Source organism: Folsomia candida, unplaced genomic scaffold (genome assembly GCF_002217175.1).
Source record: "Folsomia candida strain VU population unplaced genomic scaffold, ASM221717v1 Fcan01_Sc037, whole genome shotgun sequence".
Taxonomy (NCBI): Eukaryota; Metazoa; Arthropoda; class Collembola; order Entomobryomorpha; family Isotomidae; genus Folsomia; species Folsomia candida.
Genome location: NW_019091229.1, coordinates 903,070 through 924,260, shown reverse-complemented (window position 1 = coordinate 924,260; position 21,191 = coordinate 903,070). Strand labels below are relative to the sequence as shown.

General features: G+C 36.1%; 3 protein-coding genes across 5 annotated transcripts; all 3 read left to right on the top strand.

Moving 5' to 3' along the window:
• Positions 1–5,641: 5,641 nt before the first annotated feature.
• On the top strand, positions 5,642–11,042 carry LOC110861018. Its single transcript, XM_022110130.2, has 11 exons — positions 5,642–6,161; positions 6,278–6,408; positions 8,874–8,966; positions 9,041–9,148; positions 9,208–9,368; positions 9,461–9,551; positions 9,626–9,803; positions 9,872–10,050; positions 10,128–10,284; positions 10,385–10,515; positions 10,587–11,042. Exons 1-11 carry the CDS (start codon positions 6,095–6,097, stop codon positions 10,899–10,901), a joined length of 1,611 nt encoding a protein of 536 aa, XP_021965822.2. The 5' UTR covers positions 5,642–6,094; the 3' UTR covers positions 10,902–11,042.
• Positions 11,043–11,617: 575 nt separating this feature from the next.
• On the top strand, positions 11,618–13,078 carry LOC110861113. Its single transcript, XM_022110227.2, has 4 exons — positions 11,618–11,866; positions 11,984–12,146; positions 12,232–12,319; positions 12,433–13,078. Exons 1-4 carry the CDS (start codon positions 11,618–11,620, stop codon positions 12,968–12,970), a joined length of 1,038 nt encoding a protein of 345 aa, XP_021965919.2. The 3' UTR covers positions 12,971–13,078.
• Positions 13,079–15,304: 2,226 nt separating this feature from the next.
• LOC110861083 (ammonium transporter 1) lies at positions 15,305–20,070 on the top strand. Of its 3 annotated transcripts, none has more exons than XM_035860852.1 (9): positions 15,305–15,440; positions 15,817–16,058; positions 16,518–16,756; positions 16,856–16,905; positions 17,140–17,352; positions 18,730–18,922; positions 19,191–19,275; positions 19,349–19,468; positions 19,697–20,070. In XM_035860852.1, exons 2-9 carry the CDS (start codon positions 15,825–15,827, stop codon positions 20,066–20,068), a joined length of 1,506 nt encoding a protein of 501 aa, XP_035716745.1. In that variant the 5' UTR covers positions 15,305–15,440; positions 15,817–15,824; the 3' UTR covers positions 20,069–20,070. The 3 variants fall into 3 exon arrangements, with proteins under 3 accessions (XP_035716745.1, XP_021965886.2, XP_035716746.1); XM_022110194.2 differs by lacking the exon at positions 15,305–15,440 and adding an exon at positions 15,479–15,674; XM_035860853.1 differs by lacking the exon at positions 15,305–15,440 and adding an exon at positions 15,491–15,607.
• The last annotated feature ends 1,121 nt before the right edge of the window (positions 20,071–21,191 follow it).

Genomic DNA, 21,191 nt, shown 5'->3' with positions numbered 1-21,191 from the left:
AAATTTTACCTGGCAGTATGGAACCGCGTACTTCGAGGTGGTCAACCTCGACTCCTACATGAGCGCCCAGCTTTTCATCAACATAATCGGCAACCGAATCAACCTTCGAACCTTGACAATCTAGACGTTAACGTTTGACTCGCTTTTTATCAACCTGGGACCCGATTTCGTAATTGGCGGGAATCCTGTAGACTGGGACGCGTTCAATGAGAACATAAACACCTGTTTCGCCACAGAATTAGCCGCGTATAAGGCGCCAATAGAGGAAAAATTGAGGACGGCGCTGAATTTAGTTATTTCACAATTTACGATCGACGAGGTAATTGACATCGTTACGGGGGGAGACTGTCCAATTTGTTCGTTCGTGAGGAAAACAGGGGAGAAAATGATGTCGTTTTAGCCTTTTTTATATGTTCTATTCTCGATGTGGACATTGTGCTTGGAATGATGATGAATTATTTAAATATGTAAATAAAAAGCACATTTGTATAGATTAACAAATTAAAATTTAGTAAAATGAATGCACCAAAAATATATTTAACTACTAGTTCTCTGGTCGGTGGCCTACCTTAAAATCGTGCGAATATCATTGACAAACCTGGAGACAATGCATATTTCCAATGGCAACCAATTTAAAATTGGCAATTTTGAAAATTTAATAAATGCATACGAAATTTCACACGATTGACTGAATGAGTGTTATACCAATTCGAGTTTGTTAATTGCATATATGTATTATATTTTCTCGTTGTAAATTAAACCAAATCGAACCAGTCAACGAAGCATTTTTGACATTAATTGATTAAAATTCGCATTAAATAAGTTACATGTTATTCTGTTCATGTTGTGTTTCGAGTGGATTCCAAATATATTTGTACTGCGGGATATTCTCGTTATTATGCAATTCATTGTACGACATGGTTATCAAACTACGTTTCGTAATGACAAGAGATCCACCGATATTTGCATACATTCTACTCAATTTTAATTATACTCGTGTCGTTTGAAGTGGGGAAAATCCAATTCTTAATAAGTTTATATATTTATGTGCAACTTGTCCAACATTAGGATACTAATCTTTGTCTGAAATTGGTACACATGTAAAAATGGGGAAAATATTAAGACATCGAGTAGCCCTGCTAATCGCGGCTGTATGCAGTACAACAGATTTTTTAGGGTGTGTAACAGGGCAGGAAATTTGCAGTGATGGGGAGCGATATTCGCCACATTCGGATTGCAAATTTTACTGGGATTGCAACTCTGGTGGGGACCCGATTTTACGGGAATGCCCGGCCGATTTATTTTGGGATGTTGGAATCACGGCGTGCAATCTGCCAGAAAATGTGCCCGAGTGCGTGGGTGGGACCAGGTTAGTAGGTCAGATGTGCAAATTAATTTTGCAAATTTTCTAATGCAATTTTATCGAAATTCATTTCAAAATTTCATGAAAATTAAGTGTCAAATTTTGTCCTTTTTTACAGACCACCCATCACGACGACCACAATTCCAACGACAACCCGGCCAACTACAACGACACGACCGACTACTACTCGACCAACTACAACCACACCAACTACGACGACGACACGACCCACCACAACAACACCTAGGACGACGACACCATGTCCCACACAGTGTTGTACGTTAACATGATTAAGAAGTAATTATTTATTAATCCTAGTAATAATTGCCAACCTTACATTATACCTTACGCTTTTGAAAGGTTTGGACGATTTGATGGAAATTGGAAGTACGCCTTTTGAACCAAATTTTGACCCGATATGGAGTGCGCTGCCTGGGAGCATGCTTGAGTAAGGGAAAACATATCACGAAATATTTATACTTCGAAATTTCCATTTTTTAGCTCCAGCCAGGGCTTCGGCTTATGGCACGGTTGTCCGTCCGCCTGTCTGTCAGTCTGGCTGTAAATACGATATATACAAAACGACTGAACTGATTGGGACTTGAAATTTTTACCATACATACGTATGTATATTGCCCAAAGTTAGTAAAGTAGTTAGAATTAGATAGTTAGACAACAACAATTTACTAATAATCGTTGAGTGATCGGAAAAAGCTTAAAATCCAAGGCTAAATAAAGATTGCACGCTGGAGTTTTTTTGTAAATTTATATTACACCGACAATTCATGCAATTTACCTAGAAACTAAATTTATTAAAAATTATGCTCAAATCTAAGAGTAGAATTCTCGGAAGACATGGTTGTTGGTATGTAAAGCAATTTATTACAAGCTTTCGATGCCACACTTGCATCATCATCAGGCAACTTTTTTAAAAATAATATTTTGGAGATTGACATTTAAAATCAAGGATGAATAATAATGTTAGTGAGTTGTCATTGGTTATTGAGTAAGGGTACCATGAGTGAAGACCAAATGGGATTTATATTCATTCCATTGTCTTGATTTAAAGTGTTGGTCGTTTTCTTTATGTAAAGGCTTTCCAAAAATTTTCAATGAAAATTTCGTCGTTCCGGGATAATAAGACTTGCTGAGTCGGTATTGATGATATGGTTTGGATTTTCCAGTATATGTAACGCCACTGCTGACTTAATGTTTTTCTTTTTGATGTCATTGAGATGTTCTTTCACTCTTTTCTCGAGTGGTCGACGCGTCTCTCCTATATATTTTGATCTGCATGAACATTTGATCTGGTAAACCCCTATTTTTTCTGGTGGTGGTTTTTCTTTATAGGAGCAGATGATTTGCTTAATTTTCTTTCCCGTGAGGTATCCAAATTGACACTGGAGTTTTCTCCGTAGGTAACCCGTCAAACGATGGGTGAGAGGACCCATGTAGGGAAGAATGATGCGAGGTGCGTCATTATTTTGGATTTGGTGTTGGTCATTTGTAAATTTTAGTTTCATTCTTGATATTCTTTTGTCGATTAGGTGTTTTGGATAGCAATTTGTTGTCAAAGATTTCGTGATGAATTTTAGTTCTTCTTCCAGGAATTCGTCATCGCAAATGGAAAGAGCTCTATAGACCAGGGCATCAATAACTGCAATTTTTTGGGACGGGTGATGATAAGAGTTGTAGCTTAGGTATCTGCCTGTATGGGTCTGTTTTCGATATACTTGGCGATGCAAATTTCCGTTTTCATCACGAGATATTAAAAGGTCCAGAAATGATATCGACATATCTGTTTCAGATTCACATGTGAATTGTAGGTTGGGATGATAGCTGTTCAGGTCTTGTAGTATCCGTTCTTTGGAGCCAGTCGGTATACATGCAAAACAATCATCCACAAATCTTTTGAAGAATTTGATATCTGGATGCTTAAGAACAATTTCTTCTTCTAAGTCTTGCAAAGAGAACTCTGCAAATTCAGGAGAGACCGGTGATCCCATCGGTGTACCATCTTTTTGTTTATAAATCCTTCCATTCCAAGTAAAATAGTTGGAATTTACTGTGATGCGCAATAATTTCATAATTTCTTCAGTATTTAATTTCGTGATGGTTTTCCAATTTGTTGATGAATTCAATCTTTTTCTGATGTATTTTAAAGTTGTTTCTACCGGTACTCGAGTGAATAAAGAGATTACATCAAACGATACCATTTCATGATTGGGTGGGACGACGAAATTCTTGATACTTTTGGCAAATTCATATGAGTTTTTGATGTGCGTGGGAAAATTGGTTGTGACAGGTTTGAGAATTTTGTTTAAGAAGTGAGCCAAGTTGTATGACGGAGAAGACCGGAAATCTACAATGGGGCGGAAAGGTAGATCGGGTTTGTGTACCTTCGGTAAGCCGTAAAATCTTGGTATTTTCGAATTTGATGGCGAAATATAATGATGTTGGGATTTATCTAATTTCTTCATTTTCAGTAGATTTTTTGACAAATTGTTGATCTCAGTTTCCAATGATGAGGTGGGATCGTTGTCAAGAATGGAGTAACTTGGGTCCAACAATAAGGTGTCGATTTTGTTGTCATACTCGGTCTTGGTCATCACAACAGTTAAATTCCCTTTGTCGGCAGGAACAATTGTAATGCTTTGGTCATTTCTGAGATTGTTGCAGATTGGTTTCAACCAGTCAAAATCTTTAGTGGATTTGTCCGCTTTGTTGACCTCGGAGTGAAGAATCCTTGCGATACCTGATCTTATATGGTTTTTGAACGTTTCATTGGTGTCAAAATCTTCCATACATAATTCAATGTTGATTCCTGCTTCAACAATTAATTCTTTGTGCTTGAAATAGGGAAGGGCGAAGTTTAGACCAAGTTGGAGGGCACGTTGTGCCCTCGAACATTTTATGCTCAAATGTTGTACAATTTCCTAAAAAATACTCCTCATTTTCCAGGGGCGGGTATATGACTGGTTTCTCCACAATGAATTTCGAATGTGCCGCGATAATTATCACTTACACTGTCATGTTTCGCCTCAGCATCCCGAATTTCTACTTGGATACGGCCTACTCAGGAATGAACGGGTATTTCGACTTCCGCCCATTCACCCAGGGTTGTCTCCCCTCCGGAAATTTTACCGGGCAAGAGGGGACCGCCTACTTCGAGGTGGCCAACCTCGACTCCTACATGCGCTTTGTATTCTACGTCGATATAATCACCAACCGTGTCAACATTCGGACCTTGACCGTTGAAGCGCTAACGTTTGACTGGCTTTTTATCGACCTTGGCCCCAATTTCGTAATTGGCGGGGAAACCGTGGATTGGGACGCGTTCAACGAGAACTTCACGACCTGTTTCGCTGCCGAATTGGCGGCAAATAAGGTGCAAGTAGAAGAAAAATTGAGGACGGCTATTAATCCAATTGTAACACAATTTACGCTAGCCGAGATAATTGATATCGTTACGAGGGGAGACTGCCCAATTTGTCGGTAATAAGGGTACTGATAGAGAATAGGATGTCGTGTATGGGATTTTTTATGCTCCTCTATGTCGACATTGTTTTTGGAATAATGATTAAATAAATACAAGAATACATTTCTCTAGATTTACAAATTTAATTTTTAAAAATGTCGATCTTATTTTGTCATTTAAATATTATGCGAAGATAAGCAAATAGTAATTTATTGGTAAGTACCCTACACACAAATCGCAAGAATATCATTTTTATTGGACATCCCAAAGACACTATTTCAAATGACCACCTACATATTGAGATAATTTTGCAAAACATGTACGTATTGTTAATTTTCTGTTTGACAAATCTCGAATTTGACAAATTTGTTTGACAAATTTCGAAGTTTGACAAATTGCATATACACATGTGGATAAATTCAATTAAGAGCTAATTTGCTCGTTTTTTGACTATCTTAAATATTTTCTTTGAGAAAACCACTATTTCGACCATTATGTATATATTTCCACCATGTGTTTCGTTGATAAATGGATACGAAATTTCACATGATTGATAGAATTATCCATAGTCTTATGTATTTACATACTTATAAAAATTCGGGTTTGTTAATTTACCAATAATATATTTTATCTTCGCGTTGTAAATAAAAGCAAATTGAACATGTCAACGAAGCATGTTTGACATTAATTGATTAAAATTTTCATTAGTTCAATTACATAGTAATGTTCATATTTCGAGTGGGCTATAAATATACTGCGGGGGATTCTTGTTATCATGCAATTCATTGTGCACGCTAAATAAAGTTGTGTACAACCGGTTGAGTAAAGTGGAATTGGTTAATTTTTCTACAACATTGGTACAAATTATTCCAACCTAAGACTAAAAACTAATCAACGGAGTTGTATAAATTGATCTTTACCCAACGTTGTAAATTTTGTAGTCATTACTTGTGAAAAATCGGTTTTCTACATGTATGACTAATTTTTACTCAATTATTGGTTAGTTTTTTTTACAAATAATTGCAACAAATAAACCAACGTAAAAGTTGAAAAACTCGCTACAATAAAGAATAAATTTTATACATAAGTTGAGGAAATTTTACTCAACACTTGTATCAAAATTAACAAACCAGTTGTGTGGTCTTGGATGACGCTTCCCGCGAGCACAAAAATTCTTCAGTTCTTCTTGCCACCTCGCCGCTCTAGTTAGGTGGAGATTTTTGTTCCTGCAAATTAGTTAAAAATTTCTAGAAATGACGAAATTTTTGGAATCAATTCTCCAGACAGTTGGACTGGAAGTATTATTGGAAACTTTTAAAGGTAAGATTATATATTTGGTGAAAAATATAGGTGTTGTACTATTTATGTCATCCGAACTATTAAAAAATCGTGCAATGCTTGGTCATTATTATAATTATTTATTTTTCCAATTTTAGATAATGATTTTGACGACGAACTTCTTCGTCAAATTCCCGACTGCCCTGCTGGTTCACTTGAGGAACATCTGTTTGCCACGCTGGTCCCGTCAATAGGAAACAGACTAAAAATAATTGGTGCAATTAGGAAGGTTAGTGTAGTTAAGGAAGAAAATGTGTATATATGTAGCTTGTGTCATCGTTCCTTAAATTCTTTCAAATCTTTTTGGAATCATATCAGGGATTTTCACGAGATAACAGGGCCTTCAGCCAGAATAGATTGTCCCTTGTATTTAATGACCTTCACAAATATTAACAATCTTAGAAAACACGTGCAAGCCAAAATATGCCCAAAATTACTTTCACAATTTAGTTTTCCAAAAATAACAAATAACCTTAATGATGAGAATATTTTGTCTCAAGAAAGTTTTTTTAGTCATGATTATTCTGCCAAAATAATTAATGAAGTGACAAATGATTATAAATTGTCATTTATGAGGTCACTTCAAATGTCTGGATCAATTCCCCTAGTAAAATCTGGGGAAATTCTTTGTGCTGCAAATTCTTTGGTTAATAGCATTGTTGATATTGCTAAGACTTTCCTACAACCAAATCTTTCCCACGATGAAATTATTATCAAATTAAACTCTTTAAAGGAACCATTTCCGAAACAAACTTCATCTCAATATCAAATTGAAAAATATTTAGAGAAAACAAAAATATTTATAGAAGCACAGGAACTACGACTTGGTTCGCATTTCAAATTCGACAATTCAGTAGGAGCGATGCGTGAGAAATTTGACAATATGTACTACTTCCGGATATCTGATATTCTTCCCGTAGCCCTTAAAAAATATAGAGAGGTCACTGATGCCGGAGGACGTCTGAATCAGGATAAAAATATTATACGGGATTATCAGTCAGGGGAATTTGTCAGTAGTTTTACAGGAAATCCTCTTTTTATCCAAATTTACTATGACGATATTGAAATCTGCAATCCATTGGGTGCAAAAGCTTAATTCCACAAATTAGGAATGTTTTACTTCATAATTTCGAATTTTGCTCCTCATTTAAAGTCACAGCTTTCCGCAATATTCCCACTATTAATTGTTAAATCCAAATATATAAAATCATATGGGATGAATTCCATTCTTGCACCAATTGTAAATGAGCTTAATAAATTAAACAAAAGTATGCCTAAATCCGAGGAATTTGAAAACTCACCCTTTAGCAATGTCCAATTACTTCAAGTTTGTGGTGATAATCTAGCGCTTCATGCAATCCTTGGATTTTCTGAAAGTTTCAACGCCAATTTCCGTTGCCGTTTTTGCAAAGCAACCAAATCACAGAGCTACGTTGATGTGGAGGAGCGAAAAGAGTTGATTCGAAATAGATTGGGATACTCTGAAGATGTTGAGGTTCAAAACGTTAGTCTCACTGGCATAAAAGAACTATCCATAATTAATCAGATTGCTGGATTTCACGTTACTTCTAACTTTGCCCCCGATATTATGCACGACATATTTGAAGGAATTTGTATAATTGAATTAAAGCTGGTCCTCGAACATATTTTACAGAATAATTATTTTTCGCTAGTTGAAATTAATCATAGATTGTCATGTTGCTTGAAGAGAAATGGTCATCATTTAACAAAATTTCCCGAAATAGGCTCAAATATTATTGACGGCGACAAAAAGTCTTGTTTTTCTGCGTCAGAAATGAGTAATTTCTTTCTCGTCTTTCCTGCAGTTTTTGGTGACCGAATTCCATCCGACGATAAATATTGGAACTTAATACTTAAATTTCGGAGAATAATACGCATCGTGATGGCTCCAGTCATAACACGATCAAAATTATTACTTCAGTTCTTAATAGCAGAGCATCATCAGATGTATATTGATTTAACGGGGAATAATTTAACTCCAAAATTTCATCACTTATTGCATTATCCAAACGCAATTAATCAGTTAGGCCCACTCAGAAATTACTGGTGTATGAGATTCGAAGCCAAGCACAGATTTGCTAAAACGGTTGGTAAAAACTCGTGCAACTTCAAGAATATTTCCAAAAGTGTCGCAAGGCGAATGTCCCTAAATATGGCGTTTTCACTTGGTTCCATTAACATTGAGCCAAAAGTTCAACTTAGTATTGGACCCGGCAATACATTTGACATTAGGGACATCAAAGATGATGTAGATTTTTCCACCATATCGTCAGCTCAGTGTAATAAAATATTTTGCCTTGATTTTGTTCAAATAAATGGTACAAAGATTTCTCCACTAAACTATTTTCTTATTGGAAGTTCTGAGTCGGGGCTGCAATTTTGTCAGGTGATTTTGTGTTTTGTTCATGATGAGAGTGTAAAATTAGCCGTTGCTCGTATTCAATATGTTGAAAAATTTCAATATTCATACATTTTCAAAGTAGGAAAAAAAGACAAGGCTGAAATACTTGACCCCTTACAACTTGACCTTCAAAATCCATTGGTAGTGGTAAGGTCGTTCGATGAGTGTGATTCGGTGGATAATATTTGTTGTCCTATTGAGTTAATTTAGTTATAAGCTTATAATAATAATTCCCTTCTTTATCGTGATACTCTCAATAATTAATTATATAGCGAACCAATTCGAAATCTGTGACGTCCAGCGTGCAACAGATTTCCGACGGTGACCAGTCAAGCCAGGAGGATAATATTGTTCAGTACTTAGTGGTTCGTAAATTTGTTAACATAACTTTATTTGTTTGGTTAAGTGCTAACTGTTTAAAAATATTAATGACTTCTAGGTAACTCCGCCCACCGCTACGCCACCTCGCCAAGAGGAAAACATATTTGTGGATGAATTACAAAATATTCCGGTTTCTCCAGATTGCAACGTCGCGGATCCCTTATTTGTAAGTTTAGTTGTAAGATATAATCTATCCTTTTTAATGAAATTATTTCTGTCAAGCAGGACGTTAAGCGGATTATTCTTACATCTGACGCTGATAAAGGAACAACCAAAGGAAGGAAACTTTTAGATGATTGCGTTGAAACAAATGTGATCAACTTTGCCCTTAAAAATCTGATAAAACGACGGACCGTGAATCATCTTGTTAAGCAATACTCATATTAGTAATTAATACTTAATTATCATTCACAAAACTATGCGTTACCTTATATGTTTTACAAAGTAATAAGTTCTACTAATTTTTGATTAATTTTAGCCCGCCTAAGTACGTGAAAGAAAATTTGGCCCAATGCATTGCAGTTCAATTGTTTCCTTCGCTCCCAGACTCTCAAAAATTGGATATAATTGTAAGAAAAATGTCAACACTTTAAAATATTTAAAATATTTTCCACTGAATTCAGATTTTTTGCTTCAATTTCAGAATTTATTCTACAGTGAGTCGAAGTTATCAAACTCCAAGAGAGAAGGCTCAGATGGAATTATTTACAGAAGAATTCCAGCATCCGGTTTGATTGAGGACAGATTGAAATATATTCGTCGAAAGAATGAAGTGAAGTGTCGAGTCCAACCGCCTAATGTGGAATCGTGCCAAGTTTTGGGTAGGCATATTATGCATGACAATTATTTAAAATTCCGGGAAAAATTACTAATTTTGTGAATTTATCAGATCCAACTGTAGACGAAGAGGAGAAAAAGTCTTGGCTTCTCAACTCTACCGTCCCCATATCTCAGGTCACTAAATACATGTCTGAGACCTACTGCTTGAGAACATCCCAATTCAGGAACACGAATAATTTAGCGGAAATGTTGGACCAATGGCCAAGGCTTCTCGACACTCCAGGAATGGTAACGTCACAACTTTCTAAGCGGACTAAATTTAAATTTGATAAAAACTATCGAACACCTTATAACTTTATGCAAAGATTGAGCTGGACTTCAAGACTTTATTTCCTGGCAAATGTGATAAGATGCTTCTGAAGTGGGCAGCAGTTTCAGTACAAATCTGCAGTTACGCCGAGAAAATCAAAACCAACTTGGACGAAATCGGCATAAAAAAACCTTTGTCGAATTGGTCTAAAGGTTAGAAATTAATAATTAAGAAATATAAAGTTAATCATCTAATTTTAGTTGTGAATTTGAGATTTGTAAATGTTTTTAATATTGACTTATTTACACGAAGATGACAAGACGGTTGGGGCGCTTGTGTTATTGCCATATTTGACTGCTAGCTCAGCCTATTCAAAGAAATCCAAAAAGAGGAAGAAAATAACATCGGGAGAGTCAGCTGAATTTTTCATACAAGTTGTACCGGTTAGCTAATTTATTTTATTGATTTGTTAGGTAATAATAATTGGTAATTCAACGGTGTTATGTTTATTTAGGTAACACATGACATTGAAAATTTTAGGACAATTGAGTCAAGACGAAAACAACCCTTTGTTCTGTGTGTCGGAGAATTGGGATCCCTTATAATACATGACTCCTACGTTATGGTGGAGAGGAAACTTGTGAAAGCGTCGTCGCTAATTAATGCTGTGGATATCTGTTTCAAAATGTTTCATGTGCTTCAACTTCAATTCCCTGATGAATGTTACCCAGTCTGGTGCTTCTTCGATCACTCGATTTATCAAACTAAAGAAATTCGTTCACCCCCCTCGGCAGTTCTTTCACTTGGATCTCAAATAACTATAGATTAAGTTTATTAATATGCAACTACCTGACTTATAAATTAAGTACTAATCATGTTCTAGTTGTTAAACTTGGTACAAAATAATTATGTAATAATTTTAAAATATGACTTATATGAATAAAAACAATACTTTTTATTAAAGGTAAACAACATCATCTCTGAAATAATTATTAAATTCCAACCATTTATTGTGCACAATTTATCAAATTGTTGGAAAAAAATTACTCAATAATTGATCAGAATTTACCAAATAATTCAGCAAAATTCACTTAATAAAAGTGAAATTTTACTCAACTAATGTATAAAATCTTGTCAACCCATATTTTCGTATCGCGATTTAGTTGGGTTAATTTTACTCAACTTTTGATCAATTGGATTACTCAACCCCTGAGTGAAATTTTTACACAACAGTTGTGTCATCTCATTTCGGCCTCAACAGTTAGGTAAAATGTGATCAAACTTGGGTAAATTTTAATCAAATTTATTTAGCGTGTGCAATTAAATAACGTTTCGTAATAATAACTTGATCCACCGATATTTACATACATTCTACTCAATTTTAATTATACTCGTGTCCTTTGAAGTGGGGAAAATCCAATCCTTAATAAATTTGTGAACTTATTGAATGTGCAATTTTTACTGTCCAATATACATATTTATTGTTAAGGTTACTCATGAGGGCAATTTGACAGTTGTCTGAAATTCGTACATACATATGCAAAAATGGGAAAGTTATTAAGACATCGAGTAACCCTGTTAACCGTGGTTGTATTCAGTACAACAGGTTTTTTAAGGTGTGTGACAGGCCAAGAGATTTGCAGTGATGGGGAGCGATATTCGCCACATCCGGAATGCAAATTTTACTGGGATTGCAACTCTGGTGGCGAACCGATTTTACGGGAATGCCCGGCCGATTTATTTTGGGATGTTGCAATCACGGCGTGCAATCTGCCAGAAAATGTGCCAGAGTGCGTAGGTGGGACCAGGTAAATACAGATTCCCAATACAATTTTATCGAACTTAAGTTTAAAATTTTTTACAATTCGGGTTGGAAATTTTATAGAAATTTTTTCCTATTTTACATAACAGACCACCCGTCACTACCACAACAATTCCAACAACTACCACTCCAACTACGACGACACGACCGACAACCACGCGTCTAACGACCACTACTCGACCAACTACGACGATAACTACTACGACGACGCGACGACCCACAGAAGCCCCATGCACAGAGTTGTGTTGTTAGGTAACAACAATATTTGTGGTCCTTAATCATAAGTTTATTAACAACTAAACATAAATGCATAGCTAAATATTTACACATGTTGCAGGCGTCAATGATGTCTATGACGTTCTTTCCGGCCCTTTGAACGTCACCTTCCACCCAATCGTAAATGTGAATGGGGGGAGTGCATACAGGTAATTTTCTGGTAATTTGTTTATAAATTCATACAGGTGACAAATTTCCACATTCTCTTAAATTTTGGCAAAATTATTTTGCAATCTCCAACAAACGATTTAAAATTTTGTAGCAACCTTTACATGCATGGCGTCTCAATGTTAGAGTTTCTCTGCCGCTTTACCTTCTCCCCAAACACGGTCCAGGTAACTCGACAAGCTGGAAACCTTTATCTCGAGTCGAACTACGATGCTGGAGGTTATCTAGATTTTCACCCATTTTCAAATTCATGTCTGCCATCCGGAAACTTTACCGGGGCGGGATTGGCTTCCCTTTCGGTGAGAAATCTGTCCTGGAACATTATCATGACGTTCGACTTTGATCTAAACGCGGATGAAGTGACGATTCGGAATTTTACAATTTTTGAGATATCATTCGACCGGATTTTCCTCGATTTGGGGCAAAATTTTCGCATTAATGGAAGTCCCGTGGATTGGGAGGCGTTCAATGTTAATTTTCATTCATGTTTTCACACCCAGGTAGATTTGTACAGGAGGGAAATTGAGACAAAATTAATGACAGCGTTGAACCAAGGGTACGCACGGTTCAGTTTGGTAGACATTTATTTATTCCTTTTTAGCGGGGATTGTCCCCATTGTTGGATTGGTTGAGGGTTGTTTGAAGTGTATTATTCAAATAAGGAAAATACCAATATGCATATTATGTAAATTGAATTATAAATGACAATTGCGTAGAGCCGAATAAAATGATTAAAATGCTTCTTGGTCATACATTGGTTAGCATTTCATTTGGACTTCATTTGAAAAGTTGGGGATGTGGATACGGATGTGCATATGTATTTACTAAAGAAAAGCTGATTATGGCTCATTGACGATCATATTGCACCAGAGAAAGCTGCGATTGAATTGGATTGAATTGCATACATACATATCTGCATATCTACCCCTGTTAGTTGTACTCACGTCATCCTTGGTGTAGGTATACATATGTACATATGTATAAAGTAAATTTTCCTCATTGAACGAAATATATAACTACATCCATAGGCAGAAAACCAGCATCGCAAAATTTGAAGTGAAAATCTCTGCATTTTCTTTCGTCTTTCAGCATTACATGTGTATGTACACATGAGTATTTATACATATGTATCTAAATAGGTGCTTACATACGTACGTGTGAGTATGCACAGGTACACACTTAAGCTGTCTGCTTAAAAAACAACTTGTTCGTCTTTATGAGACAAACGTACATACATAAATATGCATATACATACATGTATGCATATGTACATAATATGTACGTACATATGTAAATATCTGTATTTCCTCGATTTCAACAAAGTCAATAACAACAAAGTGATCAAAGTCAAATTCTTCAAGCCCGCACTTTTCAAGTCTTAACTGACATTTGAATGGGTTTTTGCAAACTGTTTTTGTCAAACAAATATGTAGGTACATACTTATTGATGTTACAGATTGTAAATAACAGACGTGCATTAGGTTACATTCCGATTGAGGCATCATTTTCATTCGTAACGCCTTCAAACTTTCACCTGCGTTTGCAGGTTTACGAATTTGATGTCATTTTATGCGTAACCCAGTTACATTAACGGAGATATTTGATTTTTGTCAATTTCGTCATGCAAATTTTGAAGTCCAATTTAATCGAGTTACCTAAGATTCGCACCCATTATAAATTTATATTAAACCAGTCGCCCAGAAAAATTGCCACGTTTCGTAACTTTTTTTGACAATAGATAATCAAATATTTTATGACTTTACTGAACCATCTAGTTTAATCCAGTTTACAACAAGGCCTAAACTGACCAATCTTCTTCAGACATTCCAGTCAATCCACGCTTCCACCAAATGATTCATTTTCCTTGAGTAAAAAAATTTACAAAGTGAGATATACATACATACATATGAAACTTGACTTCATAAATTAAATATTCTCATGACAAAGTCACCACTTAAATTACTACGACTATTTAACTCAACTGGGCACGTAGGCTTGGAATCAAATCCACTTTTACGACGGCAATCATGAGAAAATTGGTTGTCGAAGAATGGCTCGTAAATCTTGGCATAAGTTCGCAATCAGTAAACTGGTTTGCACTCTAGTCGCCCACAAATGAGGGGAGGATAGCGTTCATAAAGGATGCCTTCGATTTGCCAATATCTGCTAAGGTCATGCTGAGTCAATTTGCATGATAAATAAATTTAGCACTAAACTAAATAATAGTAAGTACACATGGAATTTTTAAAAAATGGATAAAATTTTAGCAATTTGCGAAAAAATTGATCAAATTTATAGTTAAAACCTCACTGAGGTAGATAATTCACGAAGGAATTGGTAACATTGTAAACTCCGTAACCGTAAATTCTGTACACTTACAAACTCATATAAAATTCTACAAATATTTCTAAGGAAACTTAGCTTACACATTTCTGGTAAACTTATACAGATCAAGAGCGCCTCTTTATTTTGTAAAAGTTTGCCAAATTTTCTTACAAAACGCACGGATTTTGCATGTTACCATGAACTGAGTGAATTGCCATGAATGCGAAATAGGTGTGTATATCCAAAATTATTTTTGCACAGCCCCCAAAATCAATCTACATACCGCTCCAGAGATAAACATTCCAAGATTTCCAACCATAATATTATGGTTGCGAATTAACAGGTGCAAAAGTAACTCGTTGCATCCCCACAACAATAACAATGCAAACTGCTACATCCATAACCATAGATTCCAATTCATACATACATAAATATTAACCTTTTAATGCATAACTAATCCATTATGTAACGGGTATAAGTATTATTTCTTGTGCTAATAAAATTTGCGAATTAACTCTTCTCCTTGATTATAGGCAATGTAGAAATTTGCACAAATTTCATACATACATATATGAATCCACCTGCTGGAGAATATTAGTGTTGTGGGATGCACGCTCCAACGACGAGTGCCATTCGAGGCGATGCAAAGTCCTGATTAAAATAAAACTTGGTCGTCGTGTGTGCAATAAAAAAGAACCAGTTTTCACTCTCATTCTTCTTCACAAGCCAAGCCTAGCAAAACCAGCGTCGTCGACGGCTTTGTTGTACTTTTTTGAGGTTAATTGCAATTCAATGTCACGTCCTTCCTTTGCTGCTTATTCTCACAATCGCTAATCTGCCTCACTTGTCGACGCCGAGGAGTCGTTGGCGTAATAAAATAGAGTTGGGATAGGATTAAAGAAAATTTAGAAAAGGTTGCAAAATTTTTTGCAATTTTTGTGCAGGTGAAGACATTTTGAGGGGATGAGATTTTGTAAATAAGTCTTGAAGAAGAAATTACGCATTTTTACAGTAAGGTTATCGATAGTTAATTTAAAATTAAAAATTTTGAAATAGTAAAAGCGAATATAAAATTTTCGGGAATTAAATATTTTTCTGGAAATTCATACAAAATTAATTTTTTAATTTTTAATTTTAACTGAAATTTACATAGCGTGAAAAATGGAGGAATCAGAAAACATGACGACCTCCTTTCTGGAGAACGTGACCACATCAGTGCCTCCCATGTCGAGGATGGACGACCATGGCGATACTGGATTCGTGTTGGCGTCTACCGCCCTCGTTTTCATGATGATTCCTGGAGTGGGATATTTCTACAGTGGGATGGCCACGAGCAAAAGTGCCTTATCTTTGATCATGTTAAGCTGCTGGTCAATCGCAGTCGTTTCTGTGCAGGTATGTATTTACAGTCTCTTCGGAATCCAGTATTAAAATAATACAAAGCGGTATTCATACATATGTGACTCTACCAAAGTGGCATTAATAAATAATACCGTGGAGTAATAGCTCGGTATTAAAGTTTTACCGTGTCGGTAGAAAATTTTTATGCACCGGTATAATTGTAACACTCGTACCTGCGTGACTATTTCAGTCTTCCAGCAGTCTGCATATGTGAAAAGTAAAGTCATTCAATGGGCGTACTCACGTTACGTGTGCGAAATAAACTGTCAATTTAATTTTGCGAAATTTAGATGGAAAATTTGTCTGGAATTCGGGAATAAATAATTTAGAGAAAAAGTTGGACGAAATCATTTCTAAATTTCGCAAAAACTTGGCAAATTCTGGGGATTTGTGCGTTACAAATGCGAAATAATCCTAATGAAATATTTAAATACATTTAATTCCTGTTTCCAGTGGTTCCTGTTCGGCTACTCGCTCACCTTTTCGAAAACGGGGAATTTTTTCATTGGAAACTTTGACCATATTTTTCTCCTCGGAGTCTTCGAGGATTCGAACGTCATCAACCCGAAAATCCCGGATATCGCGTTTTGCCTCTATCAAGGAATGTTTGCCGCCATAACGCCCGCTTTGGCCATCGGTTCGGCCGCAGAGAGGGGGCGCTTTCTTCCCACAACGATTTTCATATTTGTTTGGTAAAATAGTTTAAATAATCAAAATTTTTGAAGTACATTTTGTATAAGCATAAGTTTAATTAGAGTTTTTTTATAAAATCCCCCCCTCTCCAAAAAAAGGACAACGCTAGTTTACGATTTTTTGGCCTGCTGGACCTGGAACCCCAACGGTATTTCGAATTAATGCGGAGCATTTCAACTTTGCAAATTTTGAAATATTTTGAAAAGTGTGAAAATTTTTGCAAATACTTGATGACTGCAAGGTTTGTGCGGGTACAAGTTCAACTAAGAAATCAGTGAATGTCTCAACTATTTGCAACAATTTTTCACAATTTGCAAAGTTGATTTATAATGTGCTTCAAAATTTGCACAAATTTAAAGCCTGATCATTAATATTCTTCCAGGTTGGGGCGCTCAGATGGGAGGACTTGATTTCGCGGGAGGGACGCCAGTTCATATCTCCGCGGGTGCAGCGGCGCTAGCGTATGCCGTAATTTTGGGAGAAAGAGACCCCACCCTGACACCTTCCGGAGTCCACAAACCACACAACATGTCCAAAGTTTTTATGGGAACGGCCTTCATCTGGTTTGGGTGGTTCGGATTCAATGGCGGATCAGGTTCTAAAACATGAAATTACATGAAATTATGTATAGACATCTTTTTCAGAATCTGCTAAAACTTGCGAAATTTCTTACACATTAATAGTGATTTATACGAGGCAATTCACGCAGTTTTTGGTAACTCTGTAACATTCGTAAATTCTACAAACTTACAAAACTTGCAAATTTCTGTAAACTTACTCAGATCAAGGGCGTTATTCTTAGTGAGGCAAATACCTAACAACGAAAAAAATTTACTAAGTATGCATTTACCCCACCCAAAAAAAAGTGAAATAATTCTATTTCTCGGCCATTTCTGAACCGATTTCGATGAAATTTGGGGCCAGATCATTGTTACGGAATTTAGAAACGATGTGCAAGTCGACTTAGCGATTTTTTGATTTTGACCCGAGTTATGCCCCAAAATGTGCAAAAATTTTCACTCGTAGGCACGTTTCTATCCATTATTCCATTTTGGAGCATAACATAATCCTAAGCAATTGCAAAAAGGTTACACCAACTAGTTGGTTCGGCAACTCGTTCTGAACATTTTAAGACCAAGTTGACCGAAATCGGTTAAAAAATAACCACGATATTCAATTTTGAAAACTAAAAATTTACTGAAATTACTCTGATGTAAATGTAATGGCGGTGGTGTAGTGCAAAAATGTCGTTGACAACCAATTACAAGTTTTAAATAAACAAGGTCCCAAAAAATGGGAAATCTTAGTGAGGCAGTGCAATCACAACTAAAATTAGATTGCAGAATTTTTGCATCACCGCTCTCGGTACCATTTTTGCTAGAATAATTGTAAATTTTCTTTGCATCCGCATGAATTCTTAAATCTTAACTGGAGAATTCAGGGCGTTTTCATACTACACATGACGTACATAGACATATTTAATGGACGAGAAGTGTGCTAAATTAACTGAGATCAAATATAGGTATAATGGATTAACAATTGTGACCTATAAAATTGCTTAAAAAATTGCAAATCTATAATTTCATTGTATATGTATATTCTGTATTTCTCAAATCACCTTTGAGGGGGACGAAGTATTCTAAGTGATTAATACTTCCAGTATAAAATGTTACCAAGAGCGGTGATGCAAAAATTCTGCAAATCTAATTTTTGTTGCGATTGCACTGCCTCACTAAGATTTTCCATTTTTTGGGACCTTGTTTTATAATTTGTAAAACTTTTTAACAGCATTTTTGAGGTTCCTGATTTTACAAGTTACCAAGGACTCCATGAATTGTGTCACCTTCCTCTGCTGAATTTCGAATTTCTTGCACATTTTACTACATGATTATGAAAATTTGAGTAAACTTGCGCCATGAATTTTCCATGAAAAAATATTTGGAATAAAATTTGGACTATAATTTTTGCACAGCTCTACAACCCAACGTGCAAGCCGTGATGGCCGCCTTTGTGACCAACCTGTCCGCCTGTGTGGGTGGGATTACGTGGGTCCTACTGGATTATCGGTTGGAAAAGAAATACTCCGCGCTCGGGTTTTGCGTCGGAGCCGTGGCCGGATTGGTCACGATTACTCCGGCGTGCGGATATGTGGGGCCGGCCAGCAGGTAAATAAATTCCAAATAAATTAAGCCAATCAAATGTTTTTAACAATAATCAATTAATTGGCGATATGCAGACCTCGACAATTTTTAAAGCTTGGTGCGTGAACTTGAACAGATTTGTATTTTGGACTTTCACATTTTCCCAAATTTTGCAGTTGTCAAACACATTTAACTTTTCGCAGCTTTACATGTATCGCATGAAATTTATTAATATTCGCATTTCGTACTACTAAAATATGCACGTATGTAAAAGTCTTTTTTTTTAATTTAGTATCGTTTTTGGAATACTGGGATCTGCCGGTTGCAACGTCGCCCTCAATTTCAAGCACTTTCTCAAATACGATGACGCTCTCGACGTTAGCTAAATAAATTGTATTTAAGTTCTAGATATTAATTTATTTTATCTAATTCATTATTTGTGACCAATAGGTGTTTGCCGTACACGGCGTGGGCGCCATAATCGGAAACATTCTAACGGGAATCTTTGCCCAAAAGGTGTACGCTTTCAATACCATTGAAGGCGGCTGGCTGGATGGACATTGGATGCAGGTTAGCAATTTTTACGCAAAATCCAATCCGATCCGCGGATTATTCCACCATTTATTATAACCTGGATCCGATCCGAAATTTTAATCGGATCGGATCCATGTTTAAGTAAATTCAAGTAAATTGTCGGATAAAATCTTATCCGATCTCACGGATCGGACTCATCAAACACTAGTTTTTACCAAATCTACTTTCACTCCATTTGTAAAATTTCCTTCCCAATTTTTCCAGATTGTTCACCAAATCGCAGACACCGTGGCCGGACTTGGATGGAGTTTCTGCGTCACATTCGCCATCCTGTGGATCATGAACAAGATCCCGGGACTCTCCCTCCGCGTGGACCAGGAATCCGAACGGATCGGGATTGATAAGTCGGAGCTCGGGATTTCCTGTTACGAACACGTCGACGCGGCCAAACGCCGTAGAAGCAGCATCTTTCCCATGGGAACATCCCTCTTCACGCCAACCATGCCCACCACCCCCACCAAACACGGCATGACCCTAACCATCCCGACCCTTAACGTTCCAAATGGATCCGGTGGTGGGTACGACAATCCACAAGTTGTGAAGGAAGAGGAGGAAGAGGAAGAACACAAAATGTGAAATAATTCAGATCAGCGTATATATGTACACTGTGCTAAATAATATTTGTATCTGTATGTACGAAAAACTTAACATAATACAAATTATTAATAGAGCTTACAATAGTTTTATTGTTTTTAAAATAAATACAGTACAATTTTCAGAAAAAAACTTGTGTTCATTGTCAAATCATGGCTCATAATTAAAGGGCATCCATAAATTACGTAATGCGAGAGAGGAGGTCTAAGGCTCCAATGATATCATGGCTAATCCTAAGTATGTTACATATGAGTAGGGGATTCAAAACCGGAAAAACCGGAGAAAACCCGGTTTTCGGTTAAACCGAAAACCGGTTTTTGCAATTCTAAAAACCGGGTTTTCATCAAAATTTAAAATTTTTAAACGCTATTATTTTTCGAATTTTGACGCTATTTAAACAAAATCGATAACGTTCATGCTTAAACTTAAGCCCTGTAATTGTTTTGAAAAACTATTTGATAATTTTTAACAGAATTTTGCTAGTTCATTGGATTTTACACATTTTAAAAAGTTGCATAAACAATCAACAAAAACAAAAGCAATGAATTTGAAAAACTATGTATATAAATTATTAGCATGGGGTTGTGTGTTCGTATCATACTACAATAACCATTTTTAACCTCATAGCGATTTCGCATTTCATTCATAAATTAATACTCGGAACTTCAAATTTCCATTTACATAAATTATATTTTCGAATAAACTTCGAACGTTGTTCTAACCTAGGTATACACGTGCAAAAATCCGGGAAGTTATAGCATTTGAATAGCTTCAAGTTTTTGCTGCAAATTGTATGAATGCGTATTTTAAAAAGTCATACATATGTAAATATGTATGGTCCCACTTGTGCATTTAAGAAAATGCTTATCTTGTCCATGAATGGATAACAAATTTTCCGGTCGAAATCCAGTGCAAATGTTACGTAAGGTTGCTCGTGTAGACATTCGCCAAAAATGCGCAACCTTGAAAATGGGTTAAAATCTTAAAGATGACACACTGGTCTCTATTTTTATCTCATTTCCTACGAATGTAGTATTTTCCTCTGGATTGCATATCGAAGTAGATCGTGCTTTCGTATAATTTTTAGAATATAACAAGGCTTCGG

Coding starts and splice junctions, on each gene's coding strand:
- LOC110861018 (XM_022110130.2), top strand. CDS start 6,095: ATGACGAAATTTTTGGAATCAATTCTCCAGACAGTTGGACTGGAAGTA. Junction 9,149..9,207: donor ACGTCGCGGATCCCTTATTT/GTAAGTTTAGTT, acceptor TCTGTCAAGCAG/GACGTTAAGCGGATTATTCT. Junction 10,051..10,127: donor TTCTCGACACTCCAGGAATG/GTAACGTCACAA, acceptor CTTTATGCAAAG/ATTGAGCTGGACTTCAAGAC.
- LOC110861113 (XM_022110227.2), top strand. CDS start 11,618: ATGGGAAAGTTATTAAGACATCGAGTAACCCTGTTAACCGTGGTTGTA. Junction 12,147..12,231: donor GCACAGAGTTGTGTTGTTAG/GTAACAACAATA, acceptor CACATGTTGCAG/GCGTCAATGATGTCTATGAC. Junction 12,320..12,432: donor AATGGGGGGAGTGCATACAG/GTAATTTTCTGG, acceptor AAAATTTTGTAG/CAACCTTTACATGCATGGCG.
- LOC110861083 (XM_035860852.1), top strand. CDS start 15,825: ATGGAGGAATCAGAAAACATGACGACCTCCTTTCTGGAGAACGTGACC. Junction 19,276..19,348: donor AATACGATGACGCTCTCGAC/GTTAGCTAAATA, acceptor TGTGACCAATAG/GTGTTTGCCGTACACGGCGT. Junction 19,469..19,696: donor TGGATGGACATTGGATGCAG/GTTAGCAATTTT, acceptor CAATTTTTCCAG/ATTGTTCACCAAATCGCAGA.